The sequence below is a fragment of the Rosa rugosa genome, chromosome 4 (genome assembly GCF_958449725.1).
Source record: "Rosa rugosa chromosome 4, drRosRugo1.1, whole genome shotgun sequence".
In the NCBI taxonomy this organism is placed as follows: Eukaryota; Viridiplantae; Streptophyta; class Magnoliopsida; order Rosales; family Rosaceae; genus Rosa; species Rosa rugosa.
In genome coordinates, this window is record NC_084823.1 from 11125296 (window position 1) to 11146503 (window position 21208).

At 39.2% G+C, this 21208-nt stretch overlaps 2 protein-coding genes, 1 long non-coding RNA gene and 2 pseudogenes across 4 annotated transcripts in view; 1 reads left to right on the top strand and 4 right to left on the bottom strand.

Moving 5' to 3' along the window:
• The window catches only part of LOC133744334 (uncharacterized), a 1517-nt gene extending 1336 nt beyond the window's left edge, over positions 1–181 (bottom strand). The window contains exon 1 of the mRNA XM_062172462.1: positions 5–181. Within this exon, the coding sequence (XP_062028446.1) occupies positions 5–181 (177 nt within the window). The remainder of the gene's footprint in view (positions 1–4) is intronic.
• Positions 1–6633, bottom strand: part of LOC133706537 (disease resistance protein RPV1-like) — a 94818-nt gene extending 88185 nt beyond the window's left edge. For both annotated transcript variants that reach the window (XM_062132079.1, XM_062132078.1), the window contains exon 1: positions 6283–6633. The gene's annotated coding sequence lies outside the window, so the exon portion shown is untranslated. The remainder of the gene's footprint in view (positions 1–6282) is intronic.
• Positions 10–3419, bottom strand: LOC133745433 (disease resistance protein RPV1-like; annotated as a pseudogene).
• A 953-nt stretch (positions 6634–7586) lies between the features above and the next one.
• On the bottom strand, positions 7587–10717 carry LOC133706595 (disease resistance protein RPV1-like; annotated as a pseudogene).
• Positions 10718–11340: 623 nt separating this feature from the next.
• LOC133745358 (uncharacterized) lies at positions 11341–13635 on the top strand. Its single transcript, XR_009863556.1, has 3 exons — positions 11341–11500; positions 11601–11923; positions 13282–13635. It is a non-coding gene; the product is annotated as an uncharacterized LOC133745358 (long non-coding RNA).
• Positions 13636–21208: the final 7573 nt, after the last annotated feature.

Consider the following 21208-nt stretch of genomic DNA (forward strand, 5'->3'; position numbering starts at 1 on the left):
GAACCTGTAGGCTGCTCTGTCTTGATGCTTTAGAAGAATTTGGAATTATTGCAAGTGCAGCAGTACTGTGATTTGATTCCAAGTCCTTCGACCTAGTTAGTAAATCTCCACTTGCAGGAACGTTTGTGCAATCATTGAAACATGGACGTTCTGGAAGGCTAGGAACACTACTGCTTCCCATATTTAAATGGTTTCGAGGCACTTCTGGGAAACGGTGTTCACAAGAGTCAGCTCTTGTAGAGATGAATAGTTCAACTTCAGTCTTCCCAAACAGGATGGTACTTGACTTATGGCTGAGCCACTTACAAGAAGAGTTGTCAATGATGTCATGTTCCCTATATCATCATTCAAATTCTGAAATCTCAAACAGCCAGAAAGAACAAGAGTTTTAACTGATTTCAAGCTATAAAAATTCTTTGGAAGGTCCTTGAGCATTATGCAGTCCTTAAGGTTTACCAAGGCAAGGCTTCCAAGATGCCCAATAGACTCGTGAATCTCAGACAAACTCTTACAGTCTTTCAGGATCAGATATTTAAGATTTAGGAGATGTGAAAAGTCTGGTGTATGTGCAAGGTCATGTGAATGACTGAGATTGAGTATCTTCAACTTCTTTAGCACCTGTTAGACAAGACCAGACCAAAAGAAAACAAAATCAAAATCCAAAAGAAAAGGTAGGACTTTTGGTCATGTATTAAAATAGAAGGCAAAAAGTTCAAAAGTGTGGTTGAGCTTAATATACCCTGGACTGCTCCCAAACTCGTACAAGATTGCTGTACCTCAGGTCGATAGAAACCAGGTTTTGTTCATTAGGAAATTCATTTCCTATAGTCGATAGAGGGAATCCACGCCAGCAGAGCCATCTTAACTGTTCGGAAAGATAATCGTAGTCTCCATCGAGCTGTACATAGTTGAGTTGGAGCAATTTCAGTCTCTTCATGTTTCTAAATGCTATTGTTCTGAACCTCTTTTCGTCAGATCTTTGCAAATTTAGGGCTAGTCCTTCAATATTTTTAGTTCCCTGCTAAGAGAAGGCATGAAGTAAGAAAAAGCTTATTTGCATGTGAAAACTCATTTATGCACATATGAATGCATTAGTACTCGTACGACCACAAAATGATGTAGTATGCAAATACTTGTCTGGTTGAGTACTTACAGATTCTTCTGTCAGCACATCGATTACATCTTCCTGATGCCACAATCTACTACGATCTCCAGGTTCTTTAGGGGATTCTGCACGAACAACTTCTCTCCCCATGTCTCGAAGCAAATCGTGCATCATGAGCTTGTTTCTTTCACTAACAGTTACAAGGCAACGTTAAGGGGGGACACTGATTCCTTCTTCTGGAAAATGATCACAGCCGTGCAGGATTTGTGTGACATATTTCTTGTCCATTCCAACAAAGAAACAAGATCTGTGCTTGAAGATTTCCTTCTGATCCTTATCAAGTGCATCAAAGCTTATTTTGAGGATTTTATCAATTTTTTCATCAGGAAATTTTTCCAATTTCTTCAATGTGCTTTTCCAATGTCTTTTGCTCCCTTTAAAGAGAAAAGACCCTAAAACTTCAAGAGCCAGTGGTAAACCTCCACAGTAAGTAACCACTCTCCTTGTGAGTTTCAAAAATCCTGTATCAGGATATGGATTGTGAAAGGCATGCCAACTCAAGAGGTCAAGAGCTTCTGCTTCATTCATTTCTCTAGTCGGATGTATTGTATCCACTTCAAGTAGCTCTAGCAAATGTCGATCTCTTGTTGTTATAATAATTATGCTTCCTGGACCAAATGAATCACGCCTTATAGCTAATGCAGTTAATTGGTCCAGATCATCTACATCATCAACAATGACAAGTACCTTTTTGCTTCCAAGTCTTTCTTGTATCACAATGATCCCTCTATCAGCATCACCTACCTCCACCTTGGTTGGTTTTAAGATATCATAAAGAAGTCTTTCTTGTAAAGTAATCTTACCGTTTGACTCCTTTGCAGTTTCCCTAACACTTCCAATGAAACTTTTACTTTCAAAGCTACTATAAAATTTGTTATAGATAGCTTTCGCAACTGAAGTTTTCCCACTTCCACCCATACCCCAAATTCCAATCATTCGAACATCATCATCTACTCCTTCACATAAAGAATTACTGATATCTTCAATGCGAGAATCTATTCCAACGGGGTATACAGCCACATGTAAGTAGGTGTTGTTCAGCAGTGTACTGATCTCATGAGCAATGCGTTTGGTAAACTCTGCTTCAGGCCTGTTGATGAGATGCAAAAGATAAGCTAACATGAAAAATCAAACTGAACTAATAGATTAGTCATAGTGATTATAGATTGCCAAAGAAAACAAGATTAGAATAAAGGGTAAAGAAGTGTACATCCCCTAATGTAGACAGTCAGCACACTAGTTTTCTTTCAACCTTTCCATTCTGAATTTACATTTTAAGAAACTATCTTATTTATTTGATATAAGTCTGAAAACGTATTAAACAAACGAACGAAAGCATTTTAACTTCCTGGCGCCATGGAAGGCATTTCCAATTCTACATGTTTATGTGTCGCTTAAAAGAAATGTTGAGTAAATTTTTGAGTCTCAAAATTAGCATGAGCCTTGACTCAAATTCAACTTGCTGGAAACTGATTACCTAACATCGAAAATACACGAACTAAATTGACTAAAGAGATGAACCAAAAGATGCAAAGAAGTAATTCTACATTACATACTGATCGGTCTTGACCTCCTAGCCAGACAAATTTGCAGCTTGTCGAAGAGCAGATCTCCAGCCGGATATCCCATCTTGTGTTCGTCTATTTAGAGCTTCATGTTTCTCAAATGCGTTGCCAAAACTACCCTTCTGATGCCTGACATCTGAAGGTGTAACATGATAGAATATTGGGTGTACCATTTGCCCCCGTGTTCTTATCAGGTGGCGTTCTTCTAGTTTCATGTTTCATAAATGCCTCGGCAAGGCTACCCAGCTGTCTCCGGACATGTGAAGGATCAACACGATAGAATATTGGGTGTACCATTTGCCCCCGTGTTCTTTTACACTCCATGATGTGCAGCAGCTCGTCAAGACACCAACTCGAACCCGCATAGTTCTCTGAGAAGACGACGAGAGAGATCCTAGACCCTTGGATTGCCCCGATCAATGCGGGTGATATATACTCCCCTTTTCTTAGTTCCTCGGAATCCCTAAAGGTCCTGAATCTGGCACTATTTAAAGCCATGTAGAGGTGGTCCGTGAAGTTGTTACGTGTCTCCGCCTCGGAAACTCAAGAACGCGTCGTACATCCACCTTGTCTTTGTGGAAGAGGAGGAGGATGAAGCCATTTCTAGTGTTTCAGAGTGAGTGAGAACTGAAAAATGACGACTTGCTTCACAATCCTCACCCTCACAATATAGGCCTGGGGACTGGGGGAAGTCAAGTCAATTCCAGAAAGGTTGATTCTGGCGAACCAATAATGCGCAAAACTGGCCCTTTTTTTTTTTTTTTGAGAAAATTACACATAAGTGCATCTTAGAATGGTTTTTTAGTCATAAGGCCACCTACTAGTTTTTTCCCTCATAAGGCCACTAAATTAAAAAATGTGTTATATTTTGGATATTAAAAACCAATATCCAAAATATTGGTTGCAATTGGTTGGCAAGTTGGTACTGAAGACGGAACATCTGCTTCGGATGAAGATGGGACAAGTTGGAAGACATTTCAGGCTTGACCTCAAGCCTGTTGTTTGAGCGGGTGGAAATGTTATGATTCTATCCTTTTACATGGTCATCATTGTTATTTGGGCCTATTTGGGCTTTTCTCACATGAGTCCACTACTTTTTTTTTTTTTTTGAGAAAAACATGAGTCCACTACTTCTAGAGAGTTTCTCTGCTTAAATAGCTAATAGGAATTGTAACGGAGGCATGGAATTATTGAATCAATTTTATTTACTTAGTTTTTTCCTCTTGTTTTCCTTCTTTCTCTTTTGCAACCATGTCAATTCTGGGTCTGGATCTTGGGGATCCTAACATTGAAGTAGAGCAAGAACCAAAATTATAAACTAGAAGTTCCCTAAATGACACACGAGAAAAGGTCAGCATGATAGCATTCATGCTCACAGAGAGATCTACCTTGGTGCAGTAAATGAGATCTTCATTGTTAACTGTTGACAGGTATAAATTTTCGAGCACCGAGGAAATGATGAACATGATCACCTGTTTTCATTATCACAAAAAAGCCTCGTAAATTTTTTGTTTTGCATAATGGTATCTATTGACATTAATTCCTCTAATAATTAAGTAGATATTTAGAGTAACACCACATCTGATGCTTGCCGGTGGGTTACAAAAATGTAAATTTGTGAGTCCCCTTTCCATAGTTGTTTTGACAGCTGAAGCCAAAGCAAGATCAAGGAACAGTATATCTTTGTCTTCTGTGGGAGGTGATCAGAAGAGGGTGAATCTCAATACGAGATTCAAGAAACTTCTGAAACATAATTATGAACTTAAGAATGATTCCTTAATAGAGACATGAAAAGTTAATGGTTCTTAACACAGTATGACCTCCATCAGTGGAACAATATGTTCATCACCGTGATGTGCTTTGACAAAGTTCAGGTACTCCTATTATTTGAAGGGGTAAAATCCTCATATAGTATCCGAATTATCACGAAATGCACTTTTTGTACCTACAAATTTTCAGGGAGTTCAGTGGTACCTGTACTATCCCTCCGTTAGCCCTTATAGTACCTCCATCCATTATTCTGTTAAAAATGCATACGTGGCGGTCATGTGACACTCATGTGAGTAGGGGTGGCCAAACTAAACCGAAAACCGAAAAAAAAACCGTACCAAAAACTGAACCGAAGCCGAAAAAAACTAAACTGAAACAAAAAAACCGAACCGAACCGAATATGTTCTTTGAATTTGTAGAGGTTTCTCTTTGGAGTGTATGATATCTAAATATAAGTTTATAAGAGTAAATAAGTTTGACCTAGTTGATTGAATTCGAAACGAGAACCAAAGCCAACCATTTCATATAATGAAGCTTTGAAGTTTGATTATGAACTATGGAGTCTAGATTATTAACTGTTGAAGTATAAAACATGCATTAGTGAATTTGTAAACTCAGTTGTATGGATTATTATTATAGGTTTGAAGAGATAAAAAAAAATGTCATGAGTTACAATACCAAAGGTGTAGAAGTAGAAGTAGCAAAATTTATATTATTATCTTGGCAAAAAAAAAAAAAAATTGTTTGCAGATTTTTTTTTTTTTCTGTTTTACTAAAAAAAAAAAAAAAACTGAAAAAAACCGAACCAAACGGTTCAAATTTCTGAAAAATGCAAAACCGAACCGAAATCCAATTTTGTTCGGTTTTCGGTTTCGGCCTAAAACCGAACCGAATGGAACCGAACCCACCCCTACTGATGTGAGTAAAATAGCAAGGGTAAAATAGTCTTTTCATTCATATTTGAAATTATAAAATTTAATATATTGGACATCTATAATTAAAAAAACATTTTGACACATAAAAAAAAAAAGAATAATGCCCAATTTATTCTTCACTGTTATCGGGATACTTGGGTCAATTAATTTAAGTACTTTTATTTTATTTTATGAAAATTTAATATATATATATATATATATATATATTAATTTGGAGATAACTTTTTTCTTGAACAATTAATAGGATTAATCAATAGAGATGGTAGGTAAATCCAGATATTCACTAAATTCAATTCTAGATCTTTCTTTTAACCTAATCTAATTTATTTTAATTTAGTTTAATAAAAAATTTGTTAAAGAAATATGAAAAATAGGTGTTTTTATGATTTTACCAATACTTTAACGGAATAATTGACGGAAGTTCTAAAATGGCTAACGGAGGGATAATACAGGTATCACTAGACTCCCTCAAAATTTGTAGGTACCAAAAAATGCATTTCGTGATAGTTCAGGTATCATATAAAGATTTTATCCTATTTAAAGCACAATAAGAGAGTTTTATCACACATCAGAAAAAGAGAAGTGCTACAAGAACGATTTCAGACTAAGTTGACTTGAAATACAGAAAGGAAAAGTTACCTGCAGTTTAGGGGACAAATCACATACAGAGCTTGCGAAATCATGATCCTGGAGATAAAGAGGGAAAACAGATCAGTTATTAGGCAAAACTGATCTAAATTTCATAAATTTAAACAATAAAACATGTATATATTGATGAATCCCCCTTAAAATGGAGCCATATACAGATCTAAATCTCAAAACTCATCAAAACTTGAACAAGCCATACCGTCCATTCCGGCCTCGTCGGTGTCCACTTCATTGGCCGCACCACTGTCTTTATCTTCTTCCACGTTATCATCGCCCCCGTCCTCGGTGGTGGCACCGAGCATATTCAAGAGCTTAGTAATATTAGAGATGAGACCAACCATGAAGCATTACTTTTTTTTTAATTTTTTTCACCATGAAAGTGATTGGGCCATTTAAAACCTGACCCATTTCCATTTCCATTTCCAATCGAGCTATCAAGGCCCCGTTGACTGTTTGACTACTGCTTCGTAATTCAAATTTCAGATTCAAGCTTTTGAGAGAGAGCGTGGGGTTGACGAACCAGAACCAGCGCTCTATGGCGCCAAAGGTCACAATTCTCCCAGGTCTCTTTGTGGTGGAAATAGGGCTGCCACTTGGTTTGGTAATTACCAAACCGACCGAATACCAACCGATACTTTAGGTTTGGTAAACAGACTTTTTGGTAACCAAGACTAATAAAACCAAAATCGAAAATTACCGAAAAAATTTGTTTGGTTTTGGTAAATACTGAATCTACCGATTATCTAAATATGAACTTTATATACTATAGTTTTTAATACACATACATGTATATTAAGAAATAAACGTAAAAGTTTTCATAATAGTATGAACATTACTCAATATACTACATAATTAATAGTACATGCATTTTGAGTAACCTAGTCCAAGATGGTTAAATAACCTAGTTTTATTGAAAATAGATAAAATTTGATATCATATTATACAAAAGAAAGCTATAATTAGTAGATGAGTACGAAGTTTACGGTTATAAAATTGAAAAACCTAATTTTGTTCATTCTAATTTATATTACAAAGAATTAGTTGTTCTAAAGTTGGTAATACCAAAAACCGAAATACCGAATTTGGTAAATATGATTAAAAACAGAAAATTTTGGTTGGTAATTAGTAGCTCAATTTTGAAACCAAAAGCTTTAATTTTGAATTTGGTAATACCTACAACCGATTCGAACCGACCGAGTGACAGCTCTAGGTGGAACTCTTCAATTCCAACCGATCCAAACCCAACACTAGCCATCACTCAAAGACTTTAAAATAAAAACTTCCAACTCAGATCTCTGAGAATCAATTGATTTGTTGAGAAGGATGCATCAAACCTGTTACATTGCAATTTTAATGAAACTCCCACAATCGAAGGTGAAAAATGAACCAAATAATGATGACCAGTGTGAAATCGATCATGATTCAATCACAGGTGAGAGATTCAACTTTTCTAAGAACGGGATTCAAACAATTAATGTGTAGTCAGAATAGCTTCGCATCCCAGCATTAACTCCTGATAAATAATATAAATGCTGCATCAAGAAAAAGATGTGGTACCAAACTACCAAATACATTGCTTTGACAGCATATTACATATAAGAACAAAGAGTCCGAGAAAGGGACTCCATTAAATGATGAAAATGACAAGAAAATGAAGATAATAACTATCTATTTGCAGAGGTTGAAAGATTGGGAGAGAAGCAAATCCTTAACCAGAAAACGCCAGCATTCATGCTCTGGGAGAAATACCTTTGTGCATTAAAGATGAGGCTTCATTGCTAACAGATATTACTGCAAGCTTCTCCCACTCCGAGCTTCATTACCCTTTCATCTTTCTTTTTGAAGGTCGGCCGTCATCAGATTCCATGGCTGGGTCCTGCGGTCTCATGACTCTCATCCCATACATGTTTCAAGCTTTGTCGAGATGAATAGTCCAGGTTTTCCAATCTTTGTACAGAGGATGGTATTTCAGTTATGGATGTGCCACTTAAGAGAAGTGTTGTCACTGATTTCATCTCCCCTATATCCTCATCCAAATTAGAAAATCTCGAACAGCCAGAAAGAACAAGAGTTTTAACTTTTCTAAGCTTATAGAAACTCTTTGGAAGGTCCTTGAGCATAATGCAGTCTCTGAGATTTAGCAAGGCAAGTCTCCGAAGACATCCAACAGACTCGTGAATCTCTGGCAAACTCACACAGTCCTTAAGGATCAAATACTTTAGATATGGGAGTTGTGAAAAGTCTGGTGATTTTGTTAGGTAATGTGAATGACTGAGATTAAGTATCTCCAAATTCCAAAGCCGCTGTTAGACAACACCAAAAGAAAGAAAAATCAAAAATCAAAAATCCAAAAAGAAGGAAAAGAGAGCGTGATTGAATGTATTAAACCAGAGGAAAATGATTGAAAGTTTCTTGATATACCCTGGAATCCTCCCAAACTCGTACAAGATTGCTGTACCGCAGGTCAATAGAAACCAGGTATGTTTCATTAAGAAACTCATTTCGCATGACTTGTGGAGAGAATCCTCGCCAGCAGAGCCAGCTTAACTTTTTGGGAAACTGGTTGCAATCTCCAGTGAGTTGTACGTGGTTAAGTTGGAGCAATATCAGTCTCCTCATGTTTCTAAATGCTTCTGTACTGAAACTCATGTTGTCAGATCTTTGCAAATTTAGAGCGAGTCCTTCAGTCTCTTCAGTTCCCTGTTAACAGAAGGCACTAAATTAATATAAAAAGATTATTTGCATGCGAGAAAATGATTTATGCACAGGTGCACGGAAAAGTCTGAATGCATTTAACTTGCTAACTGCCACAATGAAACGACTGGATTACGGACACTAGAATATGAAATTAATGAAGCAGTACTATTAGCAGTAGAGATGGGATGGTTTTGCAGAATTGAGCACAGCTTCTTCACTATTAGTATTAGAGATGGGATGCCTATGCTTGTCTTGATTAGGCTGGGAGTACTTACAGATTCATCTTTCATTACATCTCTTACATCTTCCTGACGCCACAGTCTACTACGTCTTTCAGGGTGGTTAGGGGATTCTTCACGAACAATTTCTCTGCCCATGTCTCGAAGCAAATGGTGCATCATGAGCTTGTTTTTCTCATTAACAGTTACAAGGCAACGTTGAAGCAGGACACTGATTTCTATTGCTGCAGCAAAACCACAGAACTCCAGTATATGTGTGACATATTCCCTGTTCATTCCAAGGAAGAAACAACATATATGGAGGAATATGTTCCTCTGGCTCTCATCAATTGCATCGAAGCTTATTCTGAGCCTTGACTGAATTTTGCAATCAGGAATTTTTTCCAATTTCTTCAGTGTGCTTTCCCATTGTCTTACACTCCTTTTAAACAGAAAAGACCCTAAAACTTCAAGAGCCAGTGGTAAACCTCCACAGTAAGCAACCACTCTTCTTGAGAGTTCGATAAAGTCTTCATCAGGAGAATGCTTTTGAAAGGCATGCCAACTGAAGAGCTCAAGAGCTTCTTCTTCATTCATTTCTTGAGTTAGATGTATTGTATCCACTTTCAGTAGTTCCAGCAAATGTCGATCTCTTGTTGTTATAAAGATTCTACTTCCTGGACCAAAGGTATCACGCCTTATAGCCAAATCAGTCAATTGGTCCTCGCAATCCACATCATCAACAATGACGAGTACCTTTTTACTTCCAAGTCGTTCTCTTATCACATTGATGCCTCTGGAAACATCATCTACCACAATCTTGGCTGGTTTTAAGACATGAGAAAGAAGTCTTTCTTGCAGAGCAATCTTACCACTTGAGTCCTTTGCTGTTTCCCTAACATCTGCTAGGAAACTTCTACTGTCAAAGTCATGATAAAATTTGTTATAGATGGCTTTGGCAACTGTTGTTTTGCCGATTCCACCCATACCCCAAATTCCAACCATGCGAACATCATCATCTAATCCAACACCAAAACAGTTACATATATCATCAACACGAGAATCTATTGCAACTGGATAGACAGCCAAAACTACCGGTCTGGTTTCTGACATGTGAAGGATCAACATGATAGAATATGGGGAAAACCTGTTGCCTTCGTGTTATTCTACACTCCATGATTTGCACCAGCTCCTCGAGACACCAACTAGAATCCGCATACTTTTCTGAGAAGACAATGAGAGAGATCCTACACTTTTGGATTATCTGCACCAGTTCCTCTGATATATTTGCCCCTCTTTGTAGTCCCTCGGCATCCCTAAACGTGCTGACTCCGGCACGATCTAGTGCTGCGTAGAGGTGGTCCGTGAAGGTCCTTCGTGTGTCTTCACCTCTGAAGCTCAAGAACACGTCGTACGTCCTGGGTCGCGAGGGATTTGAATATGGTCGCGGTGGCGGTGGCGACGACGCCGACGACCGCTTCATATTGTAGTAAAGGGCTATGAAATGCGGTGGTTCAGATCTGAGAATTGAAAAAGCGACAAACAATTGGCTTGGCTTCTCAAATTCTCACCCTAAATCGGTAACAAGGGCTAGGTCAGGTCAGGTTAAGTAAACGGTTGATTGTTGACCCAGAGGCATATTAATAAGGACACAGTGCAGAGAAAGGGAAAAGGAAGAAAATTCAAAACAGACTAAATTCATTCATAGCCCCCCAAAAGGAGGAGTTACAGAATTTAAAGGCAAGAAACAAAAGATTCCACCGATGGATCAATGACAGATGTCCAAATCCTATCAATGCTTATCCTAACACAGTACTACTAGCAAGCTGTCACGCTATCTGTGAGAGAGTAGAGGGTTAATTGCAATGAGTCGTGAGAGTGATAAGGGGTGTCCTTATCACATATGAAATAATGGAACCAAGTGGCTACGCGTTTCTTTCACCCAAAGTCCACAAAAACAGACAAAAAGCATCATCTCCAGTTCCTGTTCAGACTACTTTTCTTGGTGGCCCCGTATCCAAGAACTATTTTTCTTGGCAATTTCAAACTATTTTTTTCCTGAGTTATTTCCAGTGATGAAAATATCGAGTATTGAGGAAATATCAATGGTCTGAAAAATAAAAATTTTGATGAAAATATAAAAAAAAAATTCGATATAGATAAATTTTCAAAAGAAATTTAGAAAATTACATGTAAGTGTCATTCTGAAATTTATATTAGTCATAAGGTCACTAAAATTTTTTTATACACATAAGGCCACTTTAGGACTAAAACCATCAGCTATTATTTATGCTATACCTATTTTACCCTCAACTCTCTTTCTCTATTTTCTTCGATAGACCTGATTTTTTTAAAAACGGATCTCTCTCTCTCTCTCTCTCTCAACTTTTTGCTGGAAGGCCCATGCGTCTCCGGCGACGCACCATCCTGTCTCTGCAGGCTTCCAATTGTTCGATTGCGCGTCTTCACCGGCGCACCGTGGAGTATGCTTTAGGAGATCAGGTTCAAAACCAAACCCTAGAAAAAGCCAGATTCCCAATTCCACCAGATCCATCCAACTATATTTCTCGATTTCTCTGATAGTTGAGCTTTGTGTGAACAGATCGGCGTCGATGGCGGTCTTGCAGGACGAGCCGTACATGGAGGTCGGGACGATGGCGAGAGCGGTGGATCTGTGATTCAGCTCCTCCATGAATATCGAGATCTTCAAGCTCGAGTTACAGTCAGACGATCGTGATCTTCATGTAGTGGGCGAGTCGACGAGCTCTGAGAGATTCAACAGGTTATCGTGGTTCAAGCTCGCTGCTAGATCAGGCTCTCAAGACTTTAGCCTTGGGCTCGTCGCCGGGGCACTTGTCAATGAGACTATTGATATTTTGAAGGAGAGAAGCCAATTTCTATTTGGAATCCACTTACTCTAATCCGGTAACTCTCGCCTTGAAATTCTGCATTTCCTTTTGGTTTGGATTAGGATTGAATTGAATCTTGAAATTTATGCAGTTTTTTTTTTTTAATGTTGGGGTAATGTGGGAGAATTTTGCGAATTCTGTAGTCTCTTTATGTTTGACTCTGATCTCTTTGATGTGACGGTATAAATGAAACTGTTTTGATGGGTGATTGAATAGATCCGAATTAGTTGATTTGATTTGGTTTTACAATCCAAGTTTATCTCTTCTGTTTTTAGTGAAATGGTCTGTGAACTTTGGCTTCTGGTAATGTAAATGTAGAGAAATCTGAGTTGGGATTTTATGATTTAAATTATCAAGAGTTGATATGCTTTGGCCTTTGTGTGGAGCATTATTGCTATTGTAGTCCTGGACCTGAGGGGACCAATTAAGACCATCTACTAGGTTACCAAGAGTTATACGGTTTCTGAGTAACCAAATTAATGTCAATATTGTATAATGATAGGCAATTGTCTGCTTTCTCATTTGGAGCATTTATTTTTTGGCTGCTAGAGAGGTGGCGTTACAAAACTGACAGATGGAAATGATTTGATAGGAAATTATATGATTGGTTATTGAGTTTAATTTGTATATTGAGTTTGAGATACTGATACTCTCTGAAAATGCTACTTGAACAGTTTTAAAAGGCTACTATTACTGTCAAACAAACCTATTGCTATTGTTTGTTTTTTTGTTTTTTCAAGATAACTGATATATTGTAAAAGAAAAAAAAAATCTACTAATACTATTTGAAAATGCTACTAGCATATTTTTGAAAAGCTACTACCGATGCCGAACAAACCTACTATGCATTTTTGACAGTTACTCTATGTGTTTTCGTTCATGTCAAAACTAGAAGCTAATAATCTATCAAATTGAAAAGGCATAATTTTGAATGAAATTCAATTTTATTCTTGTTGTGATTTAGTATCTCTATCATTTCTTGTTTGAAATTTGTGTTACACTATCGACATGTATAATCAGCTAGTTTCGTGCAATCAGTATCTATGTCAGTAGTTTTTTATTACTAGTCCAGTAGCTTTGTACATGTGTTATAGTAGTTTTTTGTACCCATATCAGTAGTTTATTACTAATCCAGTAGCTTTGTAAATGTTTTATAATGCTTTCTGTACCTATGTCAGTAACTTTTTATTACTGGTTCAGTAGCTTTGTACGTGTGTGATAGTAGTTTTCTTTACGTATTTTAGTAGCTTTTTACATTGGTTATTTTTTATTATCTAGTTGATAAAAAGTGCCTTGTTTGTGGCACAGCAATACATTGTTATTTTTAGTTTTTATTTCAAATACTAATATTTTGTTGTATCTTTGTTCTTGCAGAATTCTTCCCCTTTGCACTTGTAGTAATAGACTTTGAAAATCATGTGAATTTGGATATTGAAGCCTCCATTGACCAAAAGATCATTCAGCTAACCAAGAAATGTGGAAATGAAGTCTCGTGCTGAAGGTGACAAAATTATGCCTATGGGATTAGGGCGTCACTATTGAAAAATGATAGTAGCATTACAACATTGACAATAGCTTTATACAACTATTGTAATAGATTTTCACAACTATGGAAGCAGCTTTTTACATAGTTATATCATTGTTGAACCCCGCATACGTTTTGTATTATTGAATATGATTTCTTTTCTCGATTGTAATAGCACTTTTATTTTGGTTGTATCTTTTACATTTCCATAGCTTTGTTAGTCTCTGAGAATAGCTTTCTCAGTCTCTGGGAGTATCTTTTGTTCTGTTTGGTTATGGCTTTTGGCATTGATGAGAGTAACTTTTGGTGATACTGAGGGTAACTTTTGTTACTGATGAGAGTACATTTCTGGTATTGGTGACAGTAACATTTGTTGCTAGTGAGAGTAGCTTTTAGTATTAGTGACTGTAGCTTTTATTGTTATGGATAGTAGCTTTTGGTTTTGGAGAGCGTAGCTTTTGTTGGCGACAGTAGCTTTTGTTGCTGGTGGCAGTAAGTTTTGTGACCTCGCCGGAGATTGTCGGAAATCTCACCAGCGTAGCTTTTGTTACTAGCGACAGTAGCTTTTATTGCTAGTGATAGTAGCTTTGTGACCTCGCCGGAGGTTGCTGGAAATCTCATCAGAGTAGTTTTTGTTGCTAGTCACAGTAGCTTTGGTGTTAGTGATAGTAGCTTTTGTGGTCGCCGGAGTTTGCCGAAAGTTGGCCGGAGATCCGCCGGAGTTGGCCGGAGGTCAGCCGGAGTTGACCGGAGACCTCGCCGGAGAGGAGAGAGAGAATGGTTGTTGACTTTTTACTCTAGTGGCACTTATGTAAATATGTTGGTTTTTATATCCAAAATATAACACCATTTTTAATTTAGTGGCCTTATAAGGGAAAAAATTAGTTGGTGGCCTTATGGCTAAAAAAACATTCAAAGATGCACTTATATGTAATTAACCCAAAGAAATTATGGAAATTGATTGAAAATCATTAAAATTTTAAGTGAAACTTTGTGAACTACTTGTTTGGATCGATGGATTGCTGCTGCGGCGGTAGAATGGCGCTGCATATGTTCTCGATGGGTTTGCTGGAATGGTGGTGTCAAAGACATATGGTTATCGTCCTTTTGACACTCACTCGAGTTTTAGGTGATCGCTCTTCACCGTTGGTTGTCGGCTCTTGCAGGAAGTGAGATGGTTCGCGGCTACCTTTTCCTGGTAATTCCTTGAATAAGTTTATGTAGGAGCAGTATACCAGCTTTTTCCTTCATTTCTAACAAATTCCTGTCATTCCTTCATTTTTTATTTTGGATTAAATTCAGCTTACCCCCCTAAGGTTTGGGGGTAATTTCATGTTAGTCTATGTCCTTTCAATTTAATCAGTTTACCCCCCAAGCTTTCCAATTTCAATCAGCCATGTCCAATTTCTACTATTCCGTCCAATTTGGACCGTTAAGTCTGACTTTTGAGGGTTAAAATGGTCATTTCAAGACAAAAAAATTAACTAAATTTTTTTTTTGTTTTTTTTATTATTATTTTTACTTTTTTTTTCTGTTTTTTTTTTCATTTTAAAATTTTTATTCCATCTTTTTATTTTATTTTTTTATATATATAAATTTTGTCTTCAACCTATACACCACAAGTTATAATAGGTTTATTCGTTTATAAAAACAAAAAAATACTCTAGGTGGTTGAAAGTCTCTCGTTAATCTACGATATTTATGATATATCTCCGATAAATAGAAGAATTTTAGGATATATCCCCAATAAAGTGAAGAAATGTCTGTGTAAGATTACTTTTTATAGATATTTACAGATAAAGTGTAAAATCGTGAAGAAATATCTGTGTAAAATCATTTTTTACAGATATTTATAGATAAAGTGTAAAATCGTTTTTTACAGATATTTCTTCACTTTATTGGGGATATCTCCTAAAATTGTTTACTTTATTGGAGATATATCACAAATATCGTAGATCAGCGAGCGGCTTTCAACCACCTAGAGTATCTTTTTGTTCTTATAAACCTATTATAACTTGTGGTGTATAGGTTGAAGACAAAATAAAAAAAAAACAAAAAATGAAAAAACAGAAGAAAAAAATAAAAAAAATAAAAAACAGAAAAAATAAAATTAAAAAAATAAAAAAAAATAAAAAACAGAAGAAAAAAATATCAATAAAAGAAAAAATAAAAAAATTCCTTTTTTTTTTTTAGTATTTTTTTTGTCTTGAAATGACCATTTTAGCCCTCAAAAGTCAGACTTAACGTCCAAATTGGATGGAATGGACACGGTTGAGGAGAATTGACAAACTTGGGGGGTAAACTGATTAAATTGAAAGGACAGGGACTAACATGAAATTACCCCCAAACCTCAAGGAGGGTAAACTGAATTTAATCTTTAATTAAACGAGAATGAAAGAAGCCTAGAAATCCATTTAGGTGAAAATCAGCGCGAAGGTTGAAATGAAGTGGTGAAAGTATTGTGGTTGCGAAAGACTTGTTTTTTTTTTTTTTTTTTTTTGAAATAAGGGCTATGTTGCTGCCCTCAGGCCTTTACTAATGAAACGGATGAATACATGGGGGGGGGGGGGGGGGGGGACAAGAAGCCTAAACCCCTGATTACAATACAACTCAAGAGAACCTCCCGAATAATAACAGGAGTCTCTACACCAATAATGTATTCAAACATGCACCTAATAGCGAAGAGTGTCATACCGACTACTCTATTTTCTTTACAATAACAGTGGCATATCGGAAAGTTAAAGCAGTGCCATAGTACCAATAAAGTAGTAGCTTTCCCAATATGCTGCCGATCGGGAATAAAACCGACGACACGTCGTTTCATCCCGCCACCAGGAGGTTGCAACCAATGCATGATCCGCCGCCTCGCTAGGGCAGACAAGGCATACAGAGTATGCAAACCTGGACATCGCCCACATGTCCCTACCAATAGGTGGTAGGGATTTATTGTACAGAAGATACACTTAAACTTTAAACAAACTACTAATAATAATAACATATCACAAGCCCACCAGGAAAAGCCCATCAACAGAGCAAAGGCCCACGACACAACTGCCCTTCCATCCTCCCCTGCATGCTGTCGGACGCGTACCACCACCATCGTCGACCAACCGTGCCTGCGATCCACATCGAGCACCAGTAGCCGGACCACGCCTGCGTGGAATATATCGGCCGCCAAATCATAACGCCAGGCCCAAGAACCAAGTTGTCCATGACTGACAACCTTACCCGGTAGGAATGGCCGCACCGTAACCAGCACATCACCGAGCCAACCCACCGGATCGCCATTGAAGTCGATGGAGCAATCCATCGATCGTCGTCGGCCCGGCCAGATCAAGGCAAGAAGTATTGCCAGATCGAGGCAAGAACCAAGCCACCGAACCGCCACCATAGCCGGAGCACCATTGCCAGATCCACGAACCATCATCAACTGTTGTCGTACCGTGGTGGATTTCGGGATACCGCCGGAGTGCCTCCTCGATTGACCTTTCCGGCCATCCCCAGGCTCCTTGACACCAGCGATTGCAGATTGTTCCTCGGTGGCAGACTGAGATATCTCCACCAACGCTCGTGCTTGTCTAGGCCTAAACTCCACAGTGGTCCTTCACCGGTGGACTGCGAGAAACTACCTACCCGCCTGACGACGACGTCCTGAAGACATGTCGCCGGACAGAACCTGGAAACTGAAGCGGTTTACTCTTTCTTCGAAAACGAAACTTCTCCTCCGAAAAGTGCGGAGCAAAACGAGTCCTTTAACCTTGGAAAAGGAACAAACTGTGTGTGCGGTAAATGCCTCACTAGGCTTTTCGAAAGACTTGTTAGGGTTCAGAGTGATGGGAAGAAGAGCCTGAAGCCCGGAAGAAATTAAAGAGGGTTAGAATCAGAAACCAAGACGACGTCGTTTTGCAAAACAAAATGTTTCATTTTGCTACAAAAAGCTACCTAAATAACCTGAAACGGGGAATCAAATGGATAATTGCTGTACCCAAATTTGGGTAAACACAGGTGAAGTCTTTAGGGGAAGAGAGGGTTTTGAGGTCTCTGCATGATTCAAAGCCGATGACCCGATCACCCGTGTGCTTGTGTTACAGTAAAGGAAAGACCTTCAACCGTTGCTATTTTTTCTTTTTCTTTTCAGTTTTTCAAAATTGTTTACATAGTATTCTGAAGGAAATTCCAATTCCCTAATATTGACGTCATTGTTGTATTGGGTTGCCTTTCCTTTAAGCTATAGGAGTGGAAAACATGGGGCGGCCATATTGCCAATGGAGACTATTTAGTCAAAAACTCGAAATTTATAGAGTATATTAATGTATGGATATATTAATGTAGATTAACTTTTTATAATAGTAAACCAGCTTCGTACAATTGTAGATTAGCTCAAGAGGCTAGGCTAGTAACATGGGTAGACCAAACTAAAAGGAAAAAGAATAAAAAATAGACCTAGTCACTCTTGCGCTATGAGTACTTTCTAGGGTTAGAAAGCAAAACTCAGCAACCATGGATGTAGATCTGCTTAGCTGGAATTGCAGGGGGATCGGTAATGATGCAATCCTTAGAGCCTTGAAGGATCTGTGTTCCTAAAATCGTCCACAGATTGTGTTTCTTTATGAGACAAAGATTAGTAGGGAAGGGGAGTTTGAGAACCTTCGTCGATCATTAGGGTTTGTGCATGCTGAGGCAGTCCCTAATGTTTGGCAAGCAGGTGGTCTAGGGCTTTTCTGGAACGATGATGTGCGACTTTAGATTGGGACGAAGTCTGTACATACTGATGGATAAATACCACTAAGGTTTGGCACTATCAGCTAGAGGCCGTAGGAAGACCCAAGTACCATGCCATGGGCCGGGTCCACAACCCACCATGATGATGCTCATCGGAGGCAACACCTTGGACGCCAATAACCCCGGACTTGGCCATCACAGTCCGCCCAAGTACACACCAGAAAACTGATAACTACAAAGGGACAACCTGCGTCCCACATCGAATAGAGGGGAAACACTTTCCCTATGCTCGAGTATTAAAGATCAACATAACCACCTTTTCTAGGGTAATAACTACTTTCCTTACACTGTTAGTCAATCCAGTTGTATATTAGTATCTTACTCTAGCATCGAAGATGTATAAACCGTCTGGTACGGTTTATTCCTCTAACGTTGTGTTGCTAGTACAGGATTCAGGAGTTGGATCGGTACCCAGAGCGGTATAGCATTCTGCGTGGGGTACTCGAAGAAAGCCACCAGAAACATTGGAGCGCTAGGTAGGCGAAATTGTACCCCAACGGGTACCAGAGGCTCAAGCCCTCATCCAACCCCACCGGGTTATGTTGGGTGCGCTGTAGAGTAGCTACCTACAAAGCAACCCGATCAAGACATCTCCTGACTGCGAACTTGGGGGACTGCCTACGGGCACAATAATGCCAAACCTTGCACCTTAAATTATCAAGTCCCCCCCAAGAAACATCTTGAACGGGAACTTGGGGGACTTGTACATACTAATGGATAAATACCACTAAGGTTTGGCACTATCAGCTAGGGCCCGTAGGAAGACCCAAGTACCATGCCATGGGCCGGGTCCACAACCCACCATGATGGTGCTCATCGGAGAACACCTCGAACCCCAATAACCCCGGACTTGGCCAGCACAGTCAGCCCAAGTACACACTAGAAAGCTGATAACTACAAAGGGACAACCTGCGTCCCACATCAAATAGAGGGGAAACACTTTCCCCCTGCTCGAGTATTAAAGATCAACATAACCACCTTTTCTAGGGTAATAACTCCTTTCCTTACACTGTTACTCAATCCATTTGTATATTAGTATCTTACTCTAGCATCGGAGAGGTATAAACCATCTGGTACGGTTTATTCCTCTAACGCTGTGTTACTAGTACAGGATTCAGGAGTTGGATCGGTACCAAGAGCGGTATAACATTCTGCGTGGGGTACCCGAAGAAAGCCACCAGAAACATTGGCGCGCCAGGTAGGGGAAATTGGACCCCAACGGGTACCAGAGGCTCAAGCCTTCATCCAACCCCAACGGGTACCAGAGGCTGAAGCCCTCATCCAACCCCAAATGGTACTAAAGGCTCAAGCCCTCTCATGGACCCCAACAGGTACCAGAGGCTCAAGCCCTCATCCAACCCCACCGGGTTATGTTGGGTGCGCTGTAGAGTAGCTACCTGCAAAGCAACCCGATCAAGACATCTCTTGACCGAGAACTTGGGGGACTGCCTATGGGCACAATAGTGCCAAACCTTGCACCTTAAATTGTCAAGTCCCCACCCAAGAAACATCTTGAAGGGGAACTTGGGGGACTCGTACATACTGATGGATAAATACCACTAAGGTTTGGCACTATCAGCTAGGGCCCGTAGGAAGACCCAAGTACCATGCCATGGGCCGGGTCCACAACCCACCATGATGATGCTCATCGGAGGCAACACCTCGGACGCCAATAACCCCAGACTTGGCCAGCACAGTCCGCCCAAGAACATACCAGAAAGCTGATAACTACAAAGGGACAACCTGCGTCCCACATCGAATGAAGGGGAAACACTTTCCCCATGCTCAAGTATTAAAGATCAACACAACCACCCTTTCTAGGGTAATAACTCCTTTCCTTACACTGTTACTCAATCCATTTGTATATTAGTATCTTACTCTAGCATCGGAGAGGTATAAACCGTCTGGTATAGTTTATTCCTTTAACGCTCTGTTACTAGTACAAGATTCAGGAGTTGGATCGGTACCCAGAGCGGTATAGCATTCTGCGTGAGGTACCCGAAGAAAGCCACCAGAAATAAAGTCAGTGCATCATATCGACGCAATAGTTATGGGTGAAGCTAGCAATCCTTCCTGGAGGGTTACGGGGTTTTATGGCTATGCACGTACTGGGGAGAGAGAGATCGTTCCTAGCAACTCTTACGGGAGCTTTTGGATTTTGATTTCTTGTCATGGGTTGTGTTGGGAGAGTTTAATGAGATCTTGAATAGTGGGGAGAAGATCGCAGGACCTATCAGACTGGAGAGGCAGTTGCGGGGTTTCTAAGAAGCGTTGAGCTACTATGACCTACTGGATTTAGGGTTTCGAGGTGCTATGGCGACTTGGTGGAACTCTGAGACCCATTTGCGGCTTGACCAAGCAGTGTGCACCCCTTCGTGGTTTGATATTTTCGGCCATGCTAGGGTTATTCATCTACCTCCGTCTGATTCCGATCACGTCCCTATTCTTCTAAATGCTAGTTCGGTCCCAATGGTTGTCCGGCCTAAGTATCATCGCTTCAAATTTGAAGTGTTCTAGCTGCAACACCCAGAGTGTGATGGCATTGTGAAAGAGGCTTAGGATACTGATGTGGCTGGTACTCCGGTGTATTGTGTTACTAAGAAGATTATGTACACTCAGATTCAATTGGATAAATGGCAGAAGACTACATTCAGGGGTAACCAAATGCAGATGTTAGATATTCGGTCTAGGTTGGAAGATTTGTTGGATGCACCAATCTCGGTGGAAGTCCAGAATGAAAAGAAGGAATTGATGGATATACTACAAGGTTTGTTGTACCAGGAAGAGCTATTCTGGAATCAGAGGGCGAAGGTGACATGGCTAAAGGAAGGTGATCATAACACCGACTATAACTAGCATTATTTTGCAACAAAATCCCCGGGGCCTGATAAGATGCCTCCATTTTTTTTTCCAGCATTATTGGAACCATATCGGAGATGAAGTATTTGCTGCAGTCCAAAGTTTCCTCCAAATGGGAGAAATGCTAAAACAGAT